The sequence below is a fragment of the Zalophus californianus genome, chromosome 13, assembly GCF_009762305.2.
Source record: "Zalophus californianus isolate mZalCal1 chromosome 13, mZalCal1.pri.v2, whole genome shotgun sequence".
Lineage (NCBI taxonomy): Eukaryota > Metazoa > Chordata > Mammalia > Carnivora > Otariidae > Zalophus > Zalophus californianus.
Genome location: NC_045607.1, coordinates 48,853,456 through 48,880,575, shown reverse-complemented (window position 1 = coordinate 48,880,575; position 27,120 = coordinate 48,853,456). Strand labels below are relative to the sequence as shown.

General features: G+C 42.0%; 1 protein-coding gene across 5 annotated transcripts in view; it reads left to right on the top strand.

The window, feature by feature from the left end:
• The first annotated feature begins 7,203 nt into the window (after positions 1-7,203).
• FOCAD (focadhesin) overlaps positions 7,204-27,120 on the top strand; it is a 310,627-nt gene continuing 290,710 nt past the window's right edge. For 3 of the 5 annotated variants that reach the window (XM_027615362.2, XM_027615366.2, XM_027615367.2), the window contains exon 1: positions 7,563-7,797. In XM_027615362.2, the coding sequence (XP_027471163.2) occupies positions 7,782-7,797 (16 nt within the window). In that variant the 5' untranslated portion in view covers positions 7,563-7,781. Of the gene's footprint in view, positions 7,264-7,562; positions 7,798-12,564; positions 12,733-27,120 lie in introns of those variants that run through there. The other 2 variants (XM_027615363.2, XM_027615365.2) reach the window with 2 other exon arrangements.

The window sequence follows — 27,120 nt, the reverse complement described above, 5'->3', positions numbered from 1 at the left end:
GTGGGAGAGAGAGAAGGGGAGGGGGGTGAGAGTACCTGAGGGAGTGCATGCGCACAGAGCCTGAGTGCAGGTGAGCTTGTGCTGTGCCCTGGAGTTTGGGTTTCTATCTTTTATTGATAGCTGTTCACATGGGGGTATAATATTAATTGCTTGGGGGGATGATTCCTGGAAGCAGGGTTTTGTGCCTTTTCCTTTTTGGTTGGTTGGGTTTCTGGCCTACTTTGTCAGCCATCTTGGGCCTGTTGAGTTTGATCTGGCTTCCTCTGACTTTTTTTTTATTAAGATTTTATTTATTTATTCATGAGAGACGGAGAGTGGCGGAGGGAGAAGCAGACTCCCTGCTGAGCAGGGAGCCCGATGCGGGACTTGATCCCAGGACCCTGGGATCATGACCTGAGCCGAAGGCAGATGTTCAACCATCTGAGCCACCCAGGTGCCCTCCTCTGACTTTGTCTGTCTTTCTTTCTTTCTTTCTTTCTTTCTTTCTTTCTTTCTTTCTTTCTTTCTTTCTTTCTTCTTTTCTTTTTAAAAATATTATTTTATTTATTTGACAGAGAGAGACACAGCGAGAGAGGGAACACAAGCAGGGGGAGTGGGAGAGGGAGAAGCAGGCTTCCCACGGAGCGGGGAGCCTGACGCGGGGCTGGATCCCAGGACCCTGGGATCATGACCTGAGCCGAAGGCAGACGCTTAAGGACTGAGCCACCCAGGCGCCCCTCTCTTCTGACTTTTTCAATAGCTGGCCATGATTTCCTCTTTGTGGGCCTCCAGATATCCTGATAGAACTTTACTAACAGCCTGCCCTAACACTAGTGTCTGATGAGGAAGAAAAGTGCTTGGTGACAGTCAGTAGAGATACACGGTCACATTATCCCTATCATCCATCTGACGTGGAGCAGACCCCCAGGCATGTGAATGAGGCCATCCTAGAACAGCCAAGCTGCCAGCTGACTACAGACATATAAGCAGTTTCAGAAGGGACCAGCAAAGCCAGCCTATATCAAAACTGCCTTGGCAACCTACACAATTCTGAGAAGAAATAGATGCCTGTGATTTTTAAGCCCCTAAGTCCTGGGGTGGTTTGTTACCCAGCAGAAGCTGACTGTTATGGGTGAGAGAGGTAAATGTGCGGGGTATCTTCTTTTTGCCTCTTCACTGTTCCCCAGAAGACTGACCTGTATGAACTGCGTGAGCTTCCCTTGCTTCAGAAGATCCAGAAGGAGGAATGAGAATGATAGAGGTTATGGTATAAATTCCTGGGCTCTCTCCCTGTTGGGTCACTGTGGACTGGCTGTGCTCCTTGACCAATGGTCCCAGTTCCTGTCAGGAAGTCTCTGTACACAGCCTTCTCCATGTTTGGTAACTCCTCCGCCCCTAGCCCTTTGAGGTGCAGGGGTGGTTTTGGCAGCCCCCATATTCCTGAGTCTCCCTTATCACCTCTTTATTTCCTGACCACACCTTTGTTTATAGGCCCTTATTGAAGTCTCTTCCAAGGACCCGTGCTGATAGAGTGGGCCTTACCCAGAAGGGAACATCTTGGCCGACTTGAGTGATCCAAGGGAATGAGTCGGGAAGGTATGTAGAAGCGCCGCGATCCTCAGCAGCAAAGGGGCAGGGTGGTTGGAATAAAAGGAACCGTTGAGGAATGTGGAAGGCAACATCAAAGACCGAACTGGTTTTGTGTGTGCATATGGAAGGACATGGTGCAGGAGAGGCAAATCATGTAGGGGCGTGTTGGCCTTTGTAAGGACGTTGGCTTCTGCTCTGAAAGAAATGGGAAGCTATTAGAGCCATACACTCACGTCTAATTAAATCCAGTAAGATTACTTCCTGTTAATGTGTCGACAGCGGAGCCGTTCTGAATTCCTCCTCCCATCTCGTGCCTGCTGATGAACGCGTGGGGGTGTTAAGCTAGCCCAGCATGCTGGGGCCTGAGTTCAAGGCTTTGTGTTTCTCCTGATGCTGTGGGTGACATGACCTTCCCTTACAGTACAGGATTCGAACTACCGTGTCTCCCTTTGTTAGCATATTCTTTTCAGTTCAGTTAATGATTTGGGAGTGGACACATTTTTCTTACTCTCTTTCTTTTGTTGTTGTTAAAGTCAATAGGCCCTTCTATACTGACTTCAAAAAGTGTACTTATCTAAAGGGTCTGGTACAATAGAGAACTAACTGCCTAACTGCTATAGGGGAAAAAAATACACGAAGCTTAACAGAGAAATGCTGTCTGCCTGCTTACCTCTTGAAGACAGTGGTTTGCCTGGAATACTGAAAAGGCAAAGAGTTCATTTGCATTTACATCTTGCATCTTAAGCCTTTCCAGAAAATAATATACAGATTTAAAGCCTGTCTTAATCCTTCAGTTGAAAATTCCATCTGTCCTGGGTGTCTCGGTGTTCAAGCTAGATCAACCTCGGTGGGTACGTGGTGAATGAAGTTGATTCTCCCCCTCTTCCTCGCACGACGGTCCTCCCTCTCCCTGCCCTTTCTCAAAAAAGTCTCCCCAGCCTGACTCTCAGCGGAAATACTCGCGTAGGGCTCCAAAAATTCCTATCAGATGTGGGTGTGCCCTACTCAATCAAGCAGACCTTCTTAGGTCTTACCTCAATCAAAATGTAACTGCATATAGTAGCTGCATTCCCTCAGGCGCCATTTTTTGCTTTCAGCTCGGAAGGCAACCAATCGACTTAGCTAATCTGATTAATGAAGCAGGCAGGAGCCTTTTCCTCCGGGCTAACAACACAGCTGGCCTATCCCAACCAGTGCTAATCTTTGTTGTCTAACCTTGACCCCGATTTCTTTTTTTTTCTTTCTTTTTAAGTTTGTTGTTATCACTTAAAAAAAATTCTAGCCCTGAACACAAAATGGGCTGTTTCTGTGGGTACGCAGGGGAAAGAGAACTGGGCTTTATTCCTCCGGAATCTCAGTTTCCCCTCTCTGTAAATTAACAGGGTTCAACTAAATCAGTAAAACATTAAAAAATTTTGAGAACCAACAGAGGGTTTTAAGATCATTAAAAAGCCCCCAGACCCCCAACAACTATAATCTATTCATTATTTCATACAAGAGAGAACATTTTTAACACTATACCACCACCACCACCAAAGCATAATTTCAGAAAAAGGACAATTCTTTTTTTAATTTTTTTATTGTGTTATGTTCATCACCATACATTACATTATTAGTTTTTGATGTAGTGTTCCATGATTCATTGTTTGCGTATAACACCCCGTGCTCCATGCAGTACGTGCCCTCTTTAATACCCATCACCGGGCTAACCCCGCCCCCCACCCCCCAAAAGGACAATTCTTAAAATTGAATACATTTATTTTTGTAAAAATTCAATACGCTTCCTTATTTATCTGTTTTTCATTTCAGCACTTGTCAGTGAAAACTTTGTCAGAGACTAGCTGCTTTGGAGAACTTTTCTAGTTCTAAAAATCTATACCTCTAAAATAATGCCTCTAGTCTTGTCCAGATAAATCTGACTTGGCCTCCAGGATGAGCTGGCTTCTGGATATCTTCATATCTCCCATATCTAGCACAATGCCTGGGATAGATGAAATAATTTAAAGTTTGAAATGATCCCTGCTGAACTGTAGTCACGGATATATACTCCTTATGGAAGGAGTATATCCTAGAAGTAGGGTACAGTATATCCCAGAAGGAGGTGAGATGTACTTCCAGCCTAGTCTAAGATTTGTAGCTAGCAGTCAGGTTAGCCCTAGGCTCTAGGATTAACAACCTAAGTCTCTCATTCCTGCCCCAAATTTGAATCTGATTTTTTCTTTCTTTCTTTTTTTTTTTTTTAAAGATTTTATTTATCCATTTGACAGAGAGAGAGAGAGAGAGACAACACAAGCAGGGGGAGTGGCAGAGGCAGGGGGAGTGGCAGAGGCAGAGGGAGAGGGAGAAGCAGACTCCCCGCTGAGCAGGGAGCCCGATATGGGGCTCAATCCCAGGACCCTGGGATCACGACCTGAGCCAAAGGCTGACACTTAACTGACTGAGCCACCCAGGTGCCCCAAATCTGAATTTTCCAAAAGTGAAAAATCACAGGGGCACCTGGCTGGCTCAGTTGGTAGAGTATGCGACTCCTCATCTTGGGTTTGTGAGTTTAAGCCCCATGTTGGGCATAGAGCTTATTTAAAAAAAAAAAAGGTGAAAAATCAGACTAACCATCACTCTTTAAAAGGGCATTTCCCCATGTACTCCTAAAGGCCACCCTTTCTATAACAGAGGCAGTGAATTTATTTATTGAGAGCCAGGGTGCCTGGATTCAAATTTTGGTTTTGCCACTAACTAGGTCCATGTGCTTGGTCAAGATGCCCCCATGCTGTGCCTAAGACTCCTTATTTATAAAATATGGGTAAAAACTGTGTCGATTTCATAAATTGTTCTGTGGATTAAATGAGTTGATATACTTAGAAGAGTGCTATTCACAGTTAAGTGTTCAATTATAATTTTGACTGATGTGTCTCAGGAAACATGGAAATAGAAGAACTTTTTATTTAATTTTTTTAAAGATTTTATTTATTTATTCATGAGAGACAAAGGGTGGGGGGGAGAGAGAGAGAGAGAGAGAGAGAGAAGCAGAGGAAAGCAGGCTCCCAAGGAGCAGGGAGCCCGGTGTGGGACTCGATCCCAGGACTCTGGGATCATGACCTGAGCCGAAGGCAGGTGCCCTAGAAGAACTTTTTAGTTTTATTTATTCTGAAAGATTTTTATTTATGAGAGTGCACATGCATGAGTGGGGGAAGGGGCAGAGGGAAAGGGAGAAGGAGAAGCAGACTCCCCGCTAGTGTGGAGCCCGACTTGGTGCTCAATCCCAGAACCCTGAGATCATGACCTGAGCCATTCAGGCATTTAACCCACTGAGCCACACAGGCACCCTTTAAGATTTTTTTCAAGTAATCTCTACACCCAATATTGGGTTCGAACTCACGACCCTGAGATCAAGAGTTGCAGGCTCTTCCTATGGAGCCAGCCAAGTGCCCCCAAGGAAATAGAAGAAGAATTTTTTTAAAAAGGATTAAATGGGGACACCTGGTGGCTCAGTCGGTTAAGCATCTGCCTTCAGGTCAGGTCATGATCCCAGAGTCCTGGGATCAAATCCCACATCAGGCTCCTTGCTCAGCGGGGAGCCGGCTTCTCCCTCTGCCTGCCACTCCCATGCTTGCTCGGTCTCTCTCTCTCTCTGACAAATAAATAAAATTTTTAAGAAAAAAAAAGAATTAAAATGATCCTAAAAGAAGTGCTGATGCATTTAGAATTATTAACACTGAAGGGGACTATCATCTGTGAAAATTAGGGAAAACCTCACTATAGTGGACTTGGGATACTTGAAGGGGAGGCTGGTAGGAAAAGCCATACCCCTCAATGTCAATTACAGACCCAACAGAAGAATCTTCAACAGGAAAGAATCATCAGTTACAGGCCCCAGTAGAGGAAGATGTCTCTTGCATCTCCTACAAAAAATTGACTACCTCTGAAACTCAGCCAAGGAGAAACCAACATCACCCAGCACTCTTGCTTTTCTCCAGTGGATTTTCATTCGAAACAACCTCTCCCAACTTCATTCTTCTCCATAAAAAAATATTCCTCTTCTTTGTTTGTTGGACTTGCCTATGGTTTTGCTGTAGCTTGCTTGTCCTGGATTGCCATTCTCTGCTATTCCTGTTTAAACCTATTTTTTGCTGGTAAAATAACTGGCAGTTTATTTTTTTATTTTTTTTTAAAGATTTATTTATTTATATATTTATTTATTTGAGACAGAGAGGGAGAGAGCACATGAGAGGGGGGAGGGTCAGAGGGAGAAGCAGACTCTCCACCGAGCAGGGAGTCCGATGTGGGACTCGATCCAAGGACTCCTGGATCATGACCTGAGCCGAAGGCAGTTGCTTAACCAACTGAGCCACCCAGGTGCCCTGGCAGTTTATTTTTAAGGTTAACACATCAAATTCCATAAAATCAAGAAGGCAATTATAAACCTTATAAAACTACTTTCTCTCAAAGGATAACAGAGACTGAATATATAAATAGGCTCAAAATTAATGAAATTAATTTTGAATTAAAATTAAAATTAATGAATGAATGCATAATAGGTTATTGAGAGAACTGAAGTGGCCTGTGGCATATAATTACTTTTATAAAGTGGAATATAGGGAACCAAATCCTTCCTACAAACGAGAAATAGAACTCTTGTCAGCACATTAAAATGACTTTGGAAACTTAAGAGTACCAATGCCAAGGACTCACAGCAGAGCTACTAAATTGAGAATCTCTAGAGATGGGGCCCAGGTACTGGTATTTTTTAAAAAGCTCCCCACTTCTATATATACCTACTTCTAAAGATATACCAGAGTTTGGAAACGGCTGGATAAGTCAGCTTCCTTAGAGCAACTTAACTCTTGTATATAATTTTTCCACAACTAGAATTCCATTCCTTCATTATTTTCTCATCGCCCCCCCCCACACTTTCTGCTGTCTTTAGCTTCTGTTCTACTGTACCTGGTACTTTACAACCTTCCCATGAAAATGAGTGTTCATGCATAGGTGGACACGCAGTAAGTATTAGACAAAATAATAATAATAATGACGTGTGCCTGCTCTCCCCAGATTAACTGAGCAGAAATACCAGGCTGTAACGTCCTGTAGCACCACCCAACAGGTGGACGTGCCAGTGTAGCATTGAGAGCTGCAGTGTTCTGTGTTGGCCAAGGAAGTAAAAATACGAAGCAGCAGCTACAAGGGGAAGAACGAAGTGACAGGTCAGCTGTCTGATTTTCCGAATCCTTAACGTTATCGGCACTATTTTTTCTGGGAAACAAAATCTCCAAACACCAAGAAGCTGCTTTGCATCGCCAAAAGCTGCATAAGGGCAGGCTGCCAACAGGACTACCCAAGCACGCTGCAGTGGCATCTCCAAGCAAGTCCCTTTAATCTACTGTCTCCTGGGCTAATCCCCACTGCGGTGCAACTGGACAACCCCGACCTGCGCGCGCCGCCCTTCTTGCCCTGGGCCCCTGCAGAGACGCGCTCAGCGGCGCACGCCACACTCCAGCCGCAGTGCGCGGCCTTGGTCTTGGCGGTGCGTGCGCGAAAGCGAAGAGGGGCGGGCCGAAGCCGGAGGAGGCGGGGCATAGACTCGCATTCTGCAGTCCATTGGTTCTCTCCCCGTAGTCCCCGCCCCCAGGCGTTCGAGACGGCGGGGCGGGCCACGTCAGGCAGCCGGCGCTGGGCTGAGCTTGTGGCAGAAGGGAGGTAAGCGATGCGGGGTGGCGGGCGGCAAGCTGCGGGCGGGTGCCACCCGCTCAGAGGCGGCGGGCTCGCCCTCCCCTGTGGCCTGCCTCAGCTTGGCGTGGAGGGAGACTGAGGCCCTGCGGGCCTGGGGCTGTGCTGGGAAGTGGGGAAGGGGAGCATGTGGCGGCAGGGCCGCGCCGGGGCGTGGGTGGCCCGTAAGGGGACAGGTCTTGCTCTTTGCCCTCGTCCTGTCCTGTTTGGGCTCAACTCCAGGAGGACAAGGCCTGCTGCGTAGGAGAGCTCCGCGATGCCTGGGTGGGGCCGGCTCCGGTGCCTGCGGTGGGGCTCAGCCGGGTCTTGACTCGGAAACAGATCAGCGCGATCCTTGCAGACTTACCTGCAGCAGGTTGCAGTACCTCCACTCTTCTCTGACCGGTTCCCTAGTTAAAGGCAGTGCAGGGGATTCCGGGCCGGTTCCTGGCTGGCTGCGGGAACGGTCTTATTATTACCAGTGACTCATTCAGATCCTGTCCACTTCAATGCAAAGGCTTATGGGTGAGCAGGGCCTGTTTTCAGACTTCTTGATTCTCTGGCTCTGTCCTCCCTTGCGGGAATTACCTGAAAAAATAGCATATATGTGTGCATGTATTTTTTGAAATGCCTGCAACAGCTATGCGGAGATTTGCAGAGACTTGGCTGTTGTGTTACACATAGGAGTTGTGTGTTGCACCGTGAGTTTTAATTTCATCTGTGGCATCGTCATGATCCTCAGTTCAGCTCCTGAAATTGGAGCTTTTTAAAATCAATGAAGTCGTCCTATCAAGTATCGTGCATGCATGCATTCATTCATTCAACAAACTTTTTGGTTGAATTCCTTGATGGTCAGGGTCTTATGTCAGAAACTAAAATGGGCATTCCCTGCCTTTTCTCTCATTTTATCTGCCAGTCTTATTGTCTAGATTTGAGATGTAATTTCGTTATTGTTGTTGATGGTTCAATTTCAGGTTCCAGATTTAGGGACAGAAGCTTATATAGAGCTATTCTGAGACCTCGTTTTTCTTACTTTCTCCTCCAGTAAACTTCAGACCATGATGACCAGAGGTTGTAATGCTAACTAACTGTACTATGGAATACCCTAGGTCTCAGGCGCCTGTCTGTTAAGTGAGGGGATAGGATTAGAAGTATTCCGTAATTTTTAGATGTTCAAGGAGAGGAGGGGCAATTGGCATGTGTTAACCTGTTAACTGAACTGTGTTAACAGTTGGGAAGTGACCATTTTAAAAACACAATGTATATTATGCTTTAATCTTTCTGAATCTCTCCACATTACTTTTTGACTGGCAAGCAAGTGCATATTTACAATTTTGATTCACATTCAGTTCCTGCATACAAAGCACTATGACTCATCTAAATTTGGAAATGTAATAATCAGGAGCTTTTTAATGTTATGTTTAAAGGTATGGTATAAAAACAATTAGGGGTGCTTGGGTGGCTCGGTTAAGCGCCCCACCCTTGATTCGGCTCAGGCTCAGGTCACCGTGCTCCACAGGGACTCTGCTTGAGATTCCCTCCCCCTTTCTGCCCCTCCCCCCATGTGTGCTTGTGCTCTCGCTCTCTCTAAAATAAATAAATCTTTAAAAAATTGTATAAGATGCAATTTTCAAAGTAATTTGAGTTGCAGTGGTAGATTAGTGTTAGCTAAAAACCTCTGCTTTGGTTATCTTGCTTACTTTGGTTAAATGTTAGGTAGTTATCATCACCTGGCTAATACCTATCAATGTCATATATACGTTAGCATTTATTTTACCAAGCTAAAATTTACTGGATTTCAGTTGATTGCTACTTCCACTTGAGAATTGATAACCATAAATAAATGGCTCCTCCACTTGAGAATTGATAACCATGAATAAATCAATAGCTTGAGAATGAAAATGGCCATAGAGATATAACAATAGCTTTTCTTTTTTTTTTAAGATTTTATTTATGTGAGAGAGAGAGTCAGCAGGAGTGGGGGGTGGGGGGAGGGCACTGGGAGAGTGAGAAGCCGACTAGCTGCTGAGCGTGGGCTCAGTCCCAAAAGCCTGAGATCAGGACCTGAGCGGAAGTCAGATGTTTAACCAACTGAGCCACCCAGGCTCCCCGTAACAATAGCTTTTCATTTGCTATTTGGTTGATGGGACTTACAAATAAATCGTTTGGCCTTCCTGCAGGTGTAAAATGATTTCTAAAATATTTCTGAGGCATAATATTCGTAGACTTGTGATACTTTTTGGATGTTGTCCACAAACCATTATGTGAATTAAATTGTTTATGTCACTATTAGGGATTTGGAAAGTTTAAGGAAATACAGCTTTTCAAAATTTTGCTTTTGCTATACCTTTCTCCTTCTAGAAATGGACCAGGTGGAGATGGGAAGATTGAAGAGAAATGCAAGAAACTGGGGGAAAAAATACAAGAGGAGGCTTTTCTAGTTTAAAGTTTGAGAAAAAACACAATGAAAAGTACAATTATAACTATATTTAGAAGAAAAGTAAGGTAATAATAGTGTCAGGATTATTGGTAGGTCTGTAGACCAACTTGATTTTTTTTAAAAAATTTATTTATTTATTTGACAGAGAGAGCGCAAGAGAGGGAACACAAGCAGGGGGAGTAGGAGAGGGAGAAGCAGGCTTCCCGCGGAGCAGGGAGCCTGATGTGGGGCTTGATCCCAGGACCCTGGGATCATGACCTGAGCCCGAGGCAGACACTTAATGACTGAGCCACCCAGGCGCCCCTCAGTTCCTGGTTTCTTCCCTATACCTGCTTCATCTGTGGTCTCCCTTATCTCAGTTCATGGAAACTCCTTCATTTCCATGACTCTTCTCTTCTCTTTCACAGTCCACACATAAACTATTAGGAAAGCCTGTTGGCTGTACCTTCAGAATATGTCTAGAATCTGAGTACTTCTCACGTACTACTCTCAATCTAGTCTAAGCCCTATTGTCTATGTGTGTGATGTCATAATAGCCTCTATGTTGGTTAGCTGTTAAAACCCACCTCTAGAATTTAGTGGGGTAAAGCCACAATCATTTTTTATTTTTTATTTTTTATTTTTTTTTAAAGATTTTATTTATTTATTTGAGAGAGAGAGAGAATGAGAGATAGAGAGCGACAAGGGGGAAGAGGGTCAGAGGGAGAAGCAGACTCCCCGCCGAGCAGGGAGCCCGATGCGGGACTCGATCCTGGGACTCCAGGATCATGACCTGAGCCGAAGGCAGTCGCTCAACCAACTGAGCCACCCAGGCGCCCCCACAATCATTTTTTAGCTTATGATTCGGTGGTTGGCAGTTTGGGTTGGGTTTAAGGAGGGGGAGAGGGGGCAGTTCTTTTGCTACTCTTGCCTGGGCTCACTCATCTAGCAAATGGGGACTAGGTTTGGAGGCTTCGTCTGGGATGGTGTGTCTCTGCTACATGGGTTCCAGCAAGCTGTCCCATGCTTCTTAACATGGTGGTCTGCTGCTTAATTAAAGCAGTCAAAAAGAAGCCCAGATTTAAGGGGTTGGAGAAGTAGATTACCTGATTATGAGGGGAGCAGTGAAGTCACTTTGTAAGGAAATGTGCATACAGGAATTGGGAAGAATTTGGGGCATTTTGTGCAATCTACTGTAGTCGTCTAATTGCTCTATTCTCTCTTTGCCCCCTGAAATATATATATTTTTAAAGATTTTATTTATTTGACAGAGAGAGAGCACAAGCAGGGGGAGCGGCAGGCAGAGGGAGAGGGAAAAGCAGACTCCCCGCAGAGCAGGGAGCCTGATGCGGGGCTTGATCCCAGGATCCTGGGATCATAACCTGAGCCGAAGGCAGACGCTTAACTGACTGAGCCACCCAGGCATCTGGAGAGGAGAAATCTAATGTGTGCTTTAAAAATAATCACTTTGGCTTTTCTGCTGACAATATTTTAGGGGGCAGGGGCGCCTGGGTGGCTCAGTCGGTTAAGCGTCTGCCTTTGGCTCGGTCATGATCCTAGGGTCCTGGGATTGAGCTGCATCCGGCTCCTTGCTCTGCAGGGAGCCGGCTTCTTCTCCCTCTGCCACTCCCCCTGCTTGTGCTCTTGCTCTCTCTCTGACAAATAAATTAAATAAATTTCTCCTCTCATCACTCTTCCAGAGCCCTCTAATGGCCTCCCATTGCTACCCAAAGTAAAAGGCAAAGTCTTTGCAGTAGTCTATGAAGACTGCAGTGATCTGACCCCTTTGTTGCTTCTTTAACTTCCTTTCCAGCTATTCTGCCCTCACTCACTAAACCTGCTCTGTCAGACCTAAAGGATACAAGCTCCCACCATGGTTTTTGTATTGCTGTTCCTTCTGCCTGGAATCGTCTTCTTAGAGACTGTGAACTCCTTCACTTGAGTTAAGTCTTTGCTTATGTGTCACCTTTGTGAACTCACTGACCATTCTTTTTAAAGTTAGAACCCCTTTCTATGCTTTACTTTTTTGTATATAGCCCTTACCTTATAAAATGCTACATCATTTACTATTTTGCTTATTTTTGTTTTCCCTCTACTAGGAATGTAATCCCTTGTAAAGGCAGGGACTTTTTTTTTGTTTGTTTTGTTTTTTTAAAGATTTTATTTATTTGAGAGAGTGAGAGACAGAGAGAGAGTGAGAGAGCGTGCATGGGTGGGGGGGAGAGAGGCAGGCTTCCTGCTGAGCAGGGAGTCCGATCCCAGGACCCTGGGATCATGACCTGAGCTGAGGGCAGATGCTTAACCGACTGAGCCACCCAGGCGTCCCAAGGCAGAGACTTTTGTATCTCCAGTGCTTAGTACAGCGGCTGACACAAGGTCGCGTCTAATAAATATTTGTCAAATGAACAAAAGGTAGGTTTTTGCTACTGAACTTTTTCAGGTATCTGGGTATCTCTTCCATGTTTTGTGGAAAAGCTCTTGGAACAGATTCTGGCTATTATCCGCGGAAATCTGTGGCGTCTTGCAACTACTTTTTTTTTTTTTTGGCAAGTACTTTTGTGATCCTCTTTTTTTTAGAGGTCTGCTAGCCAAAGTGTTTTTCCACATCCTGGCTCTTTATTCTTTAGAAGAAGAGTGTTCTGTTCTCAAATCAACTACATAGAATACCTGCTCTTTAGGTACTTACTAGCAGCTTCTTCACTTGAGTTGTAAATCATAACGGTTTTGTTCAAAGTGAAGCTGAGACTTAATATGTGAAAGGAATAGTCTGAGAGAAAATTTCCAAACCTCTTCTTCTTTTTTTTAAAGGTTTTATTTATTTATTTGAGAGAGAGAGAGAGCACGAAAGGGAAGAGGGTCAGAGGGAGAAGCAGACTCCCTGCCGAGCAGGGATCCCGATGCGGGACTCGATCCTGGGACTCGATCCTGGGACTCCAGGATCATGACCTGAGACGAAGGCAGTCGCTTAACCAACTGAGCCACTCAGGTGCCCTCCAAACCTTTTCTTAACTCCTGGACCTTTTTCTTATTGATAACTTGAGGTAAGAGAGATATTTTTTCAGTCAAAATCTTCATTCACATTGATTAGCCCTTGGAAATGATAATTATTTTTTTTTCTCATCAGTTCACATTGTAATCTTACAATCTCTGGTTACTTAGTTTTCCTGTGGAAAATTTTGAACACACACAAATAGGGACTATAATAAATGAACTTAAACAAAATTAATATTTTGTTGATCTTGTTTTGTTTCTCTAACATTTTTTCCTCCAGATTTATCTGCAAAAGTAATTATTTTTAATTAATATTAAATGTTTAATTAATATTAAATTATTTTAATTAAAAATTATTCTCAAGTGTAACAGTTTAATTTTAATGTTTTATTTTATTTATTTATTTATTTATTTTTAAAAGATTTTATTTATTTATTTGAGAGAGAGAGAATGAGAGAGAGCACGAGAGGGAAGAGGGTCAGAGGGAGAAGCAGACTCCCCACTGAGCAGGGAGCCCGATGTGGGACTCGATCCAGGGACTCCAGGATCATGACCTGAGCCGAAGGCAGCCGCTTAACCAACTGAGCCACCCAGGCGCCCTTAATGTTTTATTTTAAACATAATTTCTATGCCATTATCATACCTAACAAAAGTAAAAGTAACCCTGATTTCTCAAGATTATCTGGTACTCAGTCCCTCCCTATTTCAGAATTTCTTGGTTATGCCAAGAATGTCTTACTACAGTTGTTTTGTTGGAGTCAGAATCCAAATAATGTACCCAAGTGTATTTGGTGATTAAGTCTCATCACTTAAACTGTAACAGTCCCTCCAGCCCTTCTTTTTCCTATGTCATTCAGTTTGTTGGAGAATCAGTCACTTGTCCAATAAAATGTCCCAAATTCTGAGCTTATTGCTCAGTTTTTGTTTACCTTGTTCCTCTATCTCTTGAGTTTTCTATAAATTGGTGGTTAAGTATGGACAGCTGCATAGATCGATTTTGAAATGCTTTAGGTGAGAATATTCTTAGAGGGTTCTGTGTATATGTCTTCTTATTCCATCACAACATGAGGACACAGTGTCTGGTTTTCTTACTTTTAGTGATGCTAAGATGAATGAATGGGTTCAGGTGGGGTCATCCTGATTCCTTTAATAATGAAGTTCCCATCTAGGTGCCTGCGTGGCTCAGTCATTAAGCGTCTGCCTTCGGCTCAGGTCATGATCCCAGGGTCCTGGAATCAGGCCCTCCATCGGGCTCTCTGCTCAGCGGGAAGCCTGCTTCTCTCTCCCCCACTACCCCTGCTTGTGTTCCCTCTCTCGCTGTGTCTCTCTCTGTCAAATAAATAAAATCTTAAAAAAAAAAAAATGAAGTTCCCATCATCCTTTAACCTAATAGTTTCAGCAACAATTGATGCTTCATTCACAAATCAATTATATCTTAAAGTGACTTCTTATCTTTAAAGTTTTTTTTAAAAGAATTGAATACATTTAAATTTTCTTTACGTTTCTGTTCACAGTATCACTTCACAACCAAATTTTTCCCTCCCCACTCCCCCAGTTCTGAATTTATTCCCACTTGCCATGGTTTTAGAATGTTTTGGACATTTAACATAAAGCTTGGAAGGAGATATAAAGTAGAATGGACAATGAAGGCTGGGGGAATGGGGAAGTAAGAATTATCTACCCACCTAGTTTACCTGTCTTCCCTCTCTGCTTAGGGCCTACTGGGCCACAGAGGCCTAATGGAGATTAGAGAGTGGGTAGGCCTGGGACAGTGTGGATAACAGCATTGGTATTGGATATGAGCTGAGTATAAATGCAGGCTGGAGCTAAGCGTACACATTTTAACATTGTGTGTAATCGAGAATTGGCCTCAAATAAAATTAAGGATTATACAAAACTTGTACTCCGTATTTTGCACCCTTTATCATTTAGCCTTGCTGGCATGGACAAAAATGGTACCCCCAGGACGTAGGAGACGTGTGCATTGCTGCATTGTTTTATTTATTTATATATTTTTAAAGATTTTATTGATTTATTTGAGAGAGAGAGAGAGAGAGAGCAGGGGCAAAAGGAGAGGGAGAAGCTGGCTTCCCGCTGAGCAGGAGCCCGATGTGGGGCTTGATCTCAGGATCCCGGGATCACGACCTGAGCTGAAGGCAGACGCTTAACGACTGAGGCACCCAGGTGCCCCTGCTATATTGTTTTTAAAACAGGTGGGTGCCTCCTTTAGTCTTGTGCGTCTCAGTATGACTGCTGCTTTCTTACGGTTGTCTGAACTAAAAACCTTGGTGTCATCCTCTGCTCTTCTTAACTTCCACATTCTGTCCATTAGCAAATTTTGTCTGACCTAGCCTCACCATTTCTGCTTCTGTTCTCCTTCTCCAAGGCAACATGGTTTCTCTCCCAGATTATTGCTGTAACCCCCTCACGGGTCTCTCTTTCTCCATCCTTGCCCGTTCATGGTCTGTTCTTCAGAGAAGCCAGAATGATCTTTTAAAAATGGCAGTCAAGTCTGCCATCTCCCTGTCCCAAACCCTCTAGGACTTCCAGTCTCGCTCAAGAACCCCAGGGGCTCACAGTGTCCTGCAGGGACTTATGTGATCTGGGCCCCTGGTCACTCTGTCCTCTCTCCCCCGGCCCAGCTTGCTCACATGCACCAACCATGCTGGTGTCCTTGGTCTTCCCTGAACTTGCCAAGCCTGCTTCCACCTCAATGTTGTTGCCCTTAGTGTTCCTTCTGTCTGGAGTGGTCTTTTCCCTCCGGTCTCTGTCCAAATGTCACTCTTTCAAAAAGCCTTTATTCTTTGACAGATGCCAAAACATAAGACTACCCTAAAATTTATCTATTGATGATGTCATTTTTTTTGTAGGTATAAGGTTGTACAGGAGAATGAAAAGAAAATAGGCTCTTTGTACTGTAATTTAAGCAATTGAAAATACCTAACTTTTATAAACTTTCAGTTATGCTAGAATGAGTAAGTTCTAGAGATCTACTGTACAACAGTATGGTATTGTGCACTTCAAAATTTGATAGAGTAGATCTCATGTAAAGTTTTCTTACCACAAAACAAAAACCAAAGGACTCAAGAAAACTCTGGAAGGTGTTTCGTGCGTATTGCCTTGATTTTGCTGATGGTATCACGGAGGTGTTTATGTCCAAACTCATCACATTGTACACTTTAAACGTACCATTCTTTGTATATCTATTACTATAAAATAACTCTGTTAGAAAAGTACTCTCTCAACTGAGGCTAACGTACTTGATTAAAATGAGACTGGAGAAAGTTGAACACACTGGAGGAACACTTAATTTTTTTTCAGGGACAGATGGATTAATTTGCTGGCAAACAATTTAGAATCAAAGGTAATTCTGTTAGCTTACTTGTTTGGAACTCTGCAGGACCATTATAGCTTCTAATAACTCAATGGTGTGACTTTCTCATTAAATAGCTCTTAATAAGCAGTGTAATTGGATCAAGTGAGACTTTTATCTTGGTTTGTGCTGCGGCGAAACTGCCTCTTCAGATAGTGATAAAAGACCCTGGTTGCAAGTGAATAAATAAGATCACTAATTTTTTTATTGAGACCCCAAAACTGACCGTATGGTTTTATTTGAAAAGAATTAATAATTTTTACTTAGTGTAAAAAAAGGTAATGAATTCCCATTGCAGGGGGGTGGAATTAAATGTAGCAAATATAAGGAGGAATATGATAGGTTGTGATCTCCTGTCATCTTCCTCTCCAGACGGGAACTTGTTAATATTCTTGCATATTCACTTTTTTTCTTAATCCTATGTCTTTATATATATATTTAAACTTGGTTGTGTTCACCATTGTAATAATTTCTTTTTTTTACTCTACGATAAGCCTTTCCTTATACTATTAAAACTCTTTGTAAATGTATTTTACATAACTAATCAATATTTTATCTGCATGTTCCTTAGCTTACCTTTTTGATCAATCAGTGAATAATTTTACACAAAAGGTGGTTGCTTTTAAGCCTTTTGCATTCTCATACTTTTGAAATCCCCCTTCGGGAAGTGAATAGGACTTGAAGACTCTATGCCACACGTTGGGATATAGTCAAGAAATGCCAAATATAAGATCAAATGCTCAGCAAGTAGTACCTTGGCTACCTACTTCCATACCAAGTGGGTTAGTTTTGACGCACCTCAGACTTTCAGCTTTATTGACCTACCTCAGACTTTCAGCAATAGATAAATTTTATTTCAAGTTCCCTATGGAATTGAGTTTGGTGGGTGGAACTTGGGGAGGCTCTTGCGGTCCTGGGCGCCATGCTGGTTCTACCTTATTTCTGTGGCTTTGAGGACTTTGGCATCACTTTGGAGGTAAGCCAGGTTGGGAGCAATTTCACAGTGTTTGCATTTGGGCTGAGAGGCAAAAGTAGTCCTAGAGGCTAAAATGAAGCCCTTTGAACATTGGCTTTCTTGTGAGCTGCTGGTCTGTAGAGTGGCTTCGGCTGTTCATCTAGTTGGTCATTTACGTTCAGCATGGTGTTGGAAAGTTCCATTGAAACTGTACATAAAAAATTGTATTGGTTTGAAAACTTATGAAATTAAAAAAAAATTCTCACGAGGAGCTACGTATTCCTCTCCTCCTCCCCCTCTTCTTTGTTTAAATATGATCTTAAAATTAACTATCTGAAAGACATTCTACACACTGTACTCTGTCAACTGGATATCAGCATTTTCCAGGAGCCTCTTCTAATTCTTGCATATGCTGCTTGGTGTCTCTGTGCTATTGTGAAATGATTTAGTAATGGGCTTCTGCCCGGGACGGTTGTGAAGGTTAACTAGTCTCTGATTATTAAGCACCCTACAAATAAAAACAGCCATGAGTAATGCTGGCTGTGTAATAGAAAATTAGTAAATGTTACTTCTTTGGGGTAATTACATGCTTAAAATGCCTTTTACCCCAGTGGGAAATATGCAGAGGTGATACTGTGGGTTTCTAAAGGGTTGTAATACATAGCAGATTAAGAGCATAGTATGATAAATAATAGCTGTCAACTGAAGCATTCATGTAAAACTTATGATGTATTCAAGTAACAAAGACCCATTTTCCATCTCTATTAGATTCAGCTGGAAACAGTGAAGAACCAGTCTTGTGAGCTTTTGCATGTGGTCTTGACCTTTTTTTCTTTTTTTAAGAAAATGTACCAAAATGAATAACAGTGTAATAAAATCTCACTATTCTGGATTCTGCTGATTTAGGATTTGGACCTGGTACATCTTTTTTTTTTTTTTTAAGATTTTATTTATTTATTTGACAGAGAGAGACACAGTGAGAGAGGGAACACAAGCAGGGGGAGTGGGGGAGGGAGAAGCAGGCTTCCCGCCGAGCAAGGAGCCCAATGCGGGGCATGATCCCAGGACTCAGGGATCATGACCCGAGCTGAAGGCAGACGCTCAATGACTGAGCCACCCAGGCGCCCCTGGACCTGGTACATCTTTATACTACCTATGCGAAAGTTATTTGCTCAGGTTTAAAAAAAAAAGAAGAAAGCGAGCAAGCAAGCAAGCTGGGAGGAAGGGGTGTGTCTAAAAAGAATGAATTATTTTCAAACTCTGAATGTGTTGGTAAATGAATTCAGGTTACTTTGTTAATTTGAAAATAAAGTTGTTTACGTATTTATTTTTCTACTTCTGGTTCTTATTAATTTATTTAGGGTCTTTGTTCCGTGAGTCTTATTAGTGAGAAAGATTGCAGATTCTTTTCTGTTTCTCAGTTTCTGTTTCGGAAAGTTGATCTGAAAGCAAAAGAAACAGCAGAATTCTGATTCTAACATTTTTTGAGTCTGTTGTGTATTAGCTACTGCGCTAAACACAGGAACTCAAAAAAATATTAACTGCTTATTGCACCCCAGGCCCAGCAGTGGTGAACAAGACCCAGCTGTTTCCCTCAAGAAACTCAAAAGTCTGGGGGAAAAATGCAGCAGGCTCCGTCAGTGAGGAAGCCTTCTTGCTTGATGTACTTCTTCACTAGTGTCTGAGCAGGTACAGCTGCTGTATGGATAGAAGTTAGCCCCTTAATAACGAGATCTACATCTTGAGGACTGCTGACGATCTTCTCAGGGCTGGGAGCGAATAGAAATTGTCTGCCATGTGGCCCCCTCTGCACCTGATCATCGTCTTCTTGCCTGGAAGATGATACCAAGTTGTAGTTCAAACTCTGTTTTGTGAGGCAGCTCTGGGAACTGAGAAGGAACACGCAGCGGCTTCCGTTTGATCTTTCCAGAACATTCCACCATTATTTCAAACTCTGTGTTTTTACAAGTGAACTCATCCACACAGAAATTTCCGTGTCTCGTGGAGCTGTGTTTCGACCTGTCACATGGTGGGGCGAGCTGCCAGCCAAGCATTCATTTTTCAGAAGTGTAGCCATCTGTGTCTGTGTGGTAGTGTTTGAGCAATTGTTTGGGCAAATAATTGCTTTCATCTATTTCAATGAATATTTACTTATTTTTAAGAAATGGAAAGTGGTTTTTTAACAAACTGCTTTGCGCGTGCTAAAAAAAGGGGGGGATGTAAATATGGAAGTGTTATTAGTGGCAAGAAGCATGGACTGAACTAAAGATCTATACTAAAGTGCCGTGACAAAAGTAGCCGATCTTTATTCTTCGTTAGATGCCCATTGGTCTTAAACTGAATGGTCTGTGATGAAATGAAAATGTAAAATCAAGAACATACACAAATGTGGGAGATGTACTGCAGGTGATGGTGCCACAGGATGAGGGTAGATTAGATGCATCATTTTTGTGTTTTGTGGTAGGCATGGGACCCCCCTTTTTAAAAGGATTTAATTTTTAAGCAATTTTCACACCCAGCGTGGGGCTTGAACCCACACCCTGAGATCAAGAGTTGCATGCTCCACGGACTGAGCCAGCCAGGCGCCCTGAGACACCCCTTTAATATGTAACTTTTGCACATTAGACTCGCTTACATGTTTTTAGGATAGCAGTATATACAAAGAAACAGCTGTTTGTGTATGCTGATGAGCTACCTTGGGAACCCGATTTAGCACCGTAGATCCATACCCAGGTATTTTTTTTTTTTTTTAAGAGATGATTAATTTCCTGGGATGCAGCAAGATGTAATAGAAAAAAGCAAGGGGGTGCCTGGGTGGTTCAGTTGGTTAAGCGACTGCCTTCGGCTCAGGTCATGATCCTGGAGTCCCGGGATCGAGCCCCACATCGGGCTCCCTGCTCAGCAGGGAGTCTGCCTCTCCCTCTGACCTTCTTCCCTCTCATGTTCTCTCTCTACCATTCTCTCAGTAAATAATAAAAATCTTTATAAAAAAAAGAAAAAAGCAAGGCATTGGATTCAGACTCAGAACCTTCTGGGTGGGAAGCCTGCTTCTCCGCCCCCCCCCCCCCAATAATGGCTAACATTTTAAAAGTGTTATGTGCCTGGTTATGAGTAAAGCACTTTAATGGGCTATCTTGATTTTACAAAAACTCTGTGTCAACTCTACTTTAGAGAGTAGTGGTTAAGAATGCTCATGCTCTGCTTACATAATTAGGCAATTAATTTTGACCTCTCTTTGCCTCCCTTGGTTTTTCATATGAAAATGAGGATAATAATAGTACTCATGTCATGTGGTTGTTTTGAATATCGGATGAGAGAAGACATGTAAAGAGCTTCGACAGTGCCTGCCTGGCACATGGTAAAACTCAATAAATCCTGGCTATTAATATCACTGTATAACCTCAGGTAAATGGCTTCCTCTCTGAGCTCCTATTTTCTCATGTGGGAAGTGGGAGTTAATAATACCTACCTTACAGTTACTGTGAAGATCCAACGCGATTAGTTATTTAAAGTGTTTTGTGGAGTGCTTGACACCTAGGAACTGTTTCATCCACCTTGGCATTCTAAATCCTAGGTCTGGTTTTGGTTATTCAGTGCATCTTTATTGAACAGGTACTTGTTAAATGCTGAGGTTACAGTGGTCAAAAAGACACCAGGTCCCTGCATGCAACGAGTTTGCCTTTCACTGGGCGATAAGAGAGGAGCAGCAGAAATAAGTAAATGATGGCCATTTGAGATCGTGTTAAAGCTGTGAAGGATGCAGTGAAGGTCACTGGGGGTAGCTGGTGGGGAGCATTTGAGGCGAGGAGATAGGAAAGGCTCAAGGGCAGATGTGGAGGGTGGGAAGAGCTGGCTGTTGGAACAAGAAGGCGAGAATGCTGGAGGCTGAGGGTCCTGAGAGTTCCAGACCTGGACTTGGGAAGAGCTTCGGGGGTTCACGGAGGGAACTGGAGGTCATTGTGGCCAAAGCTCCCTAACTGAGGGAGACGTGTGAGACCAAATCATGTAGGACCTTTTGGCCATGCTAAGAAGTTTTGATTCTATTACAAAGTGTAGTGGGAAGCTGTTGAAAGGTTTTCAGCAAGTAAGTTAAAATTCAACTCAGTATTTTGAGTGGAAATCTCATATATTTTCTGACTTTGGGGCTGGTGACTTACATACAAGATCCCACTTTGGTCTTTGATCAGAGACAACCTACTTATCACTAAAACTCAAGTTCTCTTCCATCATTCACCTCCCTTGACTATCCCACATGGTATCAAGGGAGGGAGGAGACACATTTGTAGAGTATTGACTATGTCAAGACCTTCTTGGCTTTCAGGCACACTTCATATTGTTCCTCAAACCACTTGTGAAGCATGTGTCCCCTATATTTAACCAATGAGGAAACGGGCTCCAAGGTAAGTGATTAACCTAAATGTTAATGGCTAGTGCTGGAGCCAGGATTTGCATCCAGGTTTGTTCCTTGTTTCCCTGCACCCCACACCAAGCCCCATGTACTTTGGTCTCTGTCTGGTGGCTCTGTCATGATGATGATGGAAGTATGAGGCTGTAAGCATAATCGGTTTAGAGATGTTTGCTTGTCTTCATTATGGACAGTCTTAGGGGTTGCAAAAAATAGATGACGTTGCCTCACAGTGCACCATTTATTTTCTTTCAGAATGATTCTGTCAGGGTGATTATGTTTTTGTGATTGTAGCCATTCAGGACTGGAATATAGAGTCTCCATGTCCATCTTGGGCTACCTTGACTTAGGTAACAGCAGGGAAATTTACTGTCTTCCTGTAAAAAGATTCCTTTGCTCGTTGGTCTTCACCTTTCATTAGTACTAAGAATGCAAGTTAAAATAAGTAAACTGTAACCCTTATATTCTACATGGCTTTAATAATTTAGTTTTCATGAAAAATAAGAAATGAGGTTGAATGGTCAGTTTGTAGCAATTAAGAAAAATACTGACATTTACTTGTCATCAGTCCACGTAATTCTTTTCAAGAGTAAGAGCTTTTATTTTGGTGTAAAATTTCCCACGAGTCTAATTGGGAAAATTATAATGGTTGTTTCTCCTTAAAAATGGAAGAAATTTTTAAGTGGTCTAAAGTTAATTGTATCTATCTAAATTACATTGACTTTGTTTCAGTATTACTCTTTCCATAAAGCATTGGTGAAAAGGCTAACAATCTTTTATCATTTCTAAAATTTTCCTAGTTTGTTGCTCAGTGTATGACAGTTGTTAGTAATGGATTTCTATGCTTGCAGTAATTTGGTTTCAGAAAGTCATATCCTTTGTTTTTAAAGATCATGTTAGCATCTGCATGAACATTTTGGTAACTATTCAAAATAATAAAAACACACGTTCTTGTGAAGAAATTAGAAAATAGAAACAGGCAAGAATAAAGATCACCCATAATGTGTATTTTCCAGGCTTTTCCATGTCCATGTGTACCCAGAAAATCTGGATTTGGATTTCAGCTTACTTTATGATCTAACTTTTCTGTGCCTCAGTTTCTTCATCTGCAAAATGAGTACCTAGCTCATAGAGTTATTGGAGAGTTAATATAGGTAAAGTGCTTAGAATATTGCCTGGCCCCTAGTAAGAACGAATATGAGGTTTTATTTATTTATTTATTTATTTTTTAAAGATTTATTTATTTATTTGAGAGAGCGAGAATGAGAGAGAGAGAGAGTACATGAGAGGGGGGAGGGTCAGAGGGAGAAGCAGGCTCCCTGCTGAGCAGGGAGCCCGATGTGGGACTCGATCCCAGGACTCCGGGATCATGACCTGAGCCGAAGGCAGTCGCTTAACCAACTGAGCCACCCAGGCGCCCACGAATATGAGGTTTTAAAAAATTAAAAAACAAAACAAACAGGGGCACCCAGATGGTGCAGTTGGTGGAGGGTCTGCCTCTTGGTTTCAGCTGGGGTCATGGGACCAAGCCCCGCCTCGGGCTCTGCACTTAGCGTGGAGTCTGCAGGAGATTCTCTCTCTCTCTCTCTCTCTCTCTCTCTCTCTCGCTCTGCCCCTCCCATTCGTGCTCTCGCTCTCATAAATATATCTTAAAAAAACCCCAGACATTTAATTCTCATAGTTCTGGAGGCTAACAGTCTGAGATTAGGGTGCTAGCATGGTTGGATGAGGACCCTCTTCCTTAGTTCTTAGGCAGTGACTTCTCTGTCCTTATAGGGTGGAAGGCTAAAAAACTTACAGAAATTTTCAAACATACATAAAAATAGAATAGTATTATGAACTTGAATGTACGTATCTGTTATCAACATTTAGACATTCTTGTTTTATCTATCTTCCCCCTCCCCCGCCCCTTTGAGGATAAGTGGAGTATTTTATAGAAAATCCTTAATGTCATATCATTACCCCCTAAATACTTCACTTTGTACCATGTTAATATTTGTTAAGAAGTAAATTATTTTAGAGAACCAGTGCACAAAATTAGAGTCATTTTTTGAGGGGAGGAAATACAAGTAAAATACCTATAAAATATATTCTGTGGTGCTTTAATAAATTCAAGTTAACTGAATGGTATTTGAAGTAAGATTATGAATATGGAGATTTTAGCTATTCAGATTAGACATTTCTTGGTCAGTAAGATCTTTAAAATTATTGGTATCAGTTTTATTATAAATATACTGTAAAGATTATTTTGATTATTTTATATCATCATAAAACATTTATTTTGAAAATGTAGAGAGCAATTTGAGTATTCTTTTGGTGGAGAAATATTTAAAAATTGTAATAGAAAAAAATCATCTCATAAAGGAGCTAATTTGAAGACTTTTGAAGACAGATTGGATATTGTAAAAATTCTAGATAAGTAAATCCTTAGATTTTTAAAAATAACTTTTCCCTTATATATCTATATTCCCTTATATAACCTATATTCCCTTATATATCTAACCCACAAATACATACACATATATGACACTTCAAAAAGATTATTCAAGAATAACGAGAAAATGTAAAAAATTAGGCATTATACAAGGAGGTGGTTTTGTTTTTTTTACTTTAATGCCTCGTTCTCCTGGACAGCAATCAGTTCTAACTTGGAATTTCCTGCCTTTGGTCTTATTTTAGACTCCCATTTCAAAATCTGTGAGTAAGTAGCATGTGACATAAACTCAGAAAGAACTAAACTATAAAGGCAGGAATTTGATTGCAATTAGATATATTTCAATAAATTGCAACCGGTGAGATCATCAGAACTCGTAGTCACCTAAATTTGGTCAACACTTGAATTCTAGATCCTAAGATTCCTGGGGCGCGGTGCAGTAATGGAATGTGCTGGTCATGCCTCATGTTATTACTGATGGTCCAGGGATACTCTGGGTCAGAAGTGAAGAAACCTCCCTTTTCACCTGAACTGCCAGGCTGATTAGCCTTTTTGGCAAGTTGCTTAACTTCTTTCACATTCAATTTCTTCATTTCTCTAGTGAAAAAACAAGTATGGAAGGGAGATAGTCTCAGGTCTACTGTATTATTAAGGAAGTCCTAAAAGAGATCCCAGAATGCAATAGTTCATACAAAGTAGAAGATTGTTTCTTGTGTCATAGTTGGAGTTCCAGGTGTGGAGTTCTGCTTCATGCTCTTATCTAGGGATCCGGGTTCCTTCCATCTTATTTCTTCAACCGTGAGCTAGAGGCATTGTCTTCATGGAGAGTGGAGGAAGCAGTCGGTAGCCTGGAAGGGGCATATCACGTTTGCTAAAACTTACTGGAAAGATGATCACACACAGTCATACCTAAGCGTACTTAAGACTAGAAAATGTGATGAAGGTGGTCAGGCTACCGTTTTATCAGTATAAAAGAAGGAGAACACAGAGAGTGAAGGATTGTTAGCAGTCTCCGCGACATCTCTGCAGTTCCTGCTTTCTTTTGATTATAATGTTGACCGCATGTCTTCGTCACACCACTTAGTGGCCCCCTCTACCTTGGCTTGAGTTTGAAATTACTCATTAATATGAAAGTATTTTCTATTCTCAGCTTAATGATGACTTAGTGGTCTCCAGTTTTCTTTCTTTTAAGATTTTATTTGTCAGAGAGAGAGAGAGTGCGCACAAGCAGGGAGGGTGGCTTGCAGAGGGAGAAGCAGGCTCCCACCGAGCAAGGAGCCCTATGTGGGGCTCGAACCCAGGACCCTAGGATCATGACCTGAGCCAAAGGCAGGCTCTTCACCAACTGAACCACCCAGATCTATTTTTCTTATACTTGCTCTGTAGTATTAAAAACTTTCATTGTGATTTTCATTGTGATTTCCCCATGATCGTTTCATTTTTATGGATCATACAGTGAGGAGGGCCCTAATTGTCTTGTACTATTAATTTGAGAGTGCAGGTGGCAGTTGGATTTCAGAGCTTTTGAAGCAAGAGCTGAGGCTAAGCTTGAGTTTCTAGCAGGTATCAGGATTTCATACAGGGTGAATGAAATAGAATCCAGCTGCCAGATTCTAAAGAGCATGTGGTGAAGCAATCAGGGACCAAGAAGTGGTAGCTGAGAAGCTATGCAGGCAGAAGAACAAGGAAGACATAAATACTGAATAGCAAAGCAGGGTGGGTGGTTGAAAAGGATAGACAGGTTGTTTTCCCTTCTTTAAGAAGCTGGGCAAAGCAACTAGGAGAGACAAGAATGTACCCCTGTGCCACAGTCTTGATAAACTTGGAAGATCAGCTCAAATTTATTGATGGTGCTATCAGCTTTTGTATAAGCTATTAAAATAAAAGTAATGAAAAGTTGTCGAATATATGTTTAAAATCCTCAGGTTGATGGTTCCTTAGCTTAATTTGTGGGAGGAAGAAATGAAATGAATACATAACTGATAATTGCAATAGTCGTAAGTTTTAGAAGGAAAAAAAGTCTTACTAGATTTTGTGTCCCTGCAACAGAGGGCCCCATTAGTGAATGAAGTATGTATTTTTATCAGCCTGTTAATGTATACTGGCTTTAAGAACATACTCTATAGCTCTGGCTTGACCTACATTGCTTCCCTGCATCCTTCCTATAAAGGAATTTGATGGTCAAGGGTGCTCAAAGTCCTCTTTCTCTGTGATCATTAGACGCTCCCCCCAACATCCCATCCCCAACTACCCCATATAATCCCTTGCTGGGTTCCCATAGCAAGTGTGAATGTAATTAGATAGATCTCTTGTTTTCCAGATTGTGCATTTCATTGAAGTTTGACACTAAACACTTTTGTGTGATGTACGGTTGTGTATTTCCACATCCCAGAGAAAGTTGAAAACCAGAAGTGCTCTATCTGCTGCTCGTTTATTACCTCTAGAAAGCAGTTGATAGATTTATTTTCTTGGAAATATGCTGGAACACCTTGGCAGATAAGGTGATAATTGCTTAAGTTAAACAAATGCTTTGATTCCCTTGGAACTTAAAGACCTCATTAAAAATTCTCTTTCTGATTTAGATTTAGACAAGCTAAAAAAGGCACCATGACAGGTTGGAGATAAATCTTTTTAAAAACCAAACACTTTTTTGTAACAAGTGGTTTATGGAGCATATTGTGAGTGGTTTCCCTTTTGTAAAGAATGTCATGGGAAGAATTAATGTATAAATTGTTTTCTTTAATGCATGAAATGCCCAAGGGAAGTTGAGATTAGAAATAAAGTAGGACACAAGCTAGACTGCCAGTGCTAAAGCAAGCATTATGTACTCTTTTTTTTTTTTGAAATTCCGAGAATAATGATGTTCTGATACCTTGAAAGTCCAAATGGTTGTGATTAACCTTAAAGTATGAAAGACAGTTAGTTTGTAGCCCAAGGATAGCAAGTCAAGGGTGATATCACATCATAATGCAGCTTGAGGAGTGGTTTTTAGAATGTTTAGTGCCGTTTATTAGGAAAGGTCAAGTGGTTGTACTTTAAAAAATGTATTTAAAAAATGTATTCATTCTCTAAAATGTCACACAGATCTTGGGACTGTCTTTTGTAAACTTAGGTGTTTGTCACCTGTACTTAGGTAATTTTGGTAAAAACGGGGCTTTCTTACTCCTTTGGCCTACCTCCTGGAGACAAAGTTGTTCTTTCTGTATGGTTTGGCTTTTTCACTGCATAATAAGCTATTAGCCTAACCAGCTGCTCTATCTGTCCCCAAAGC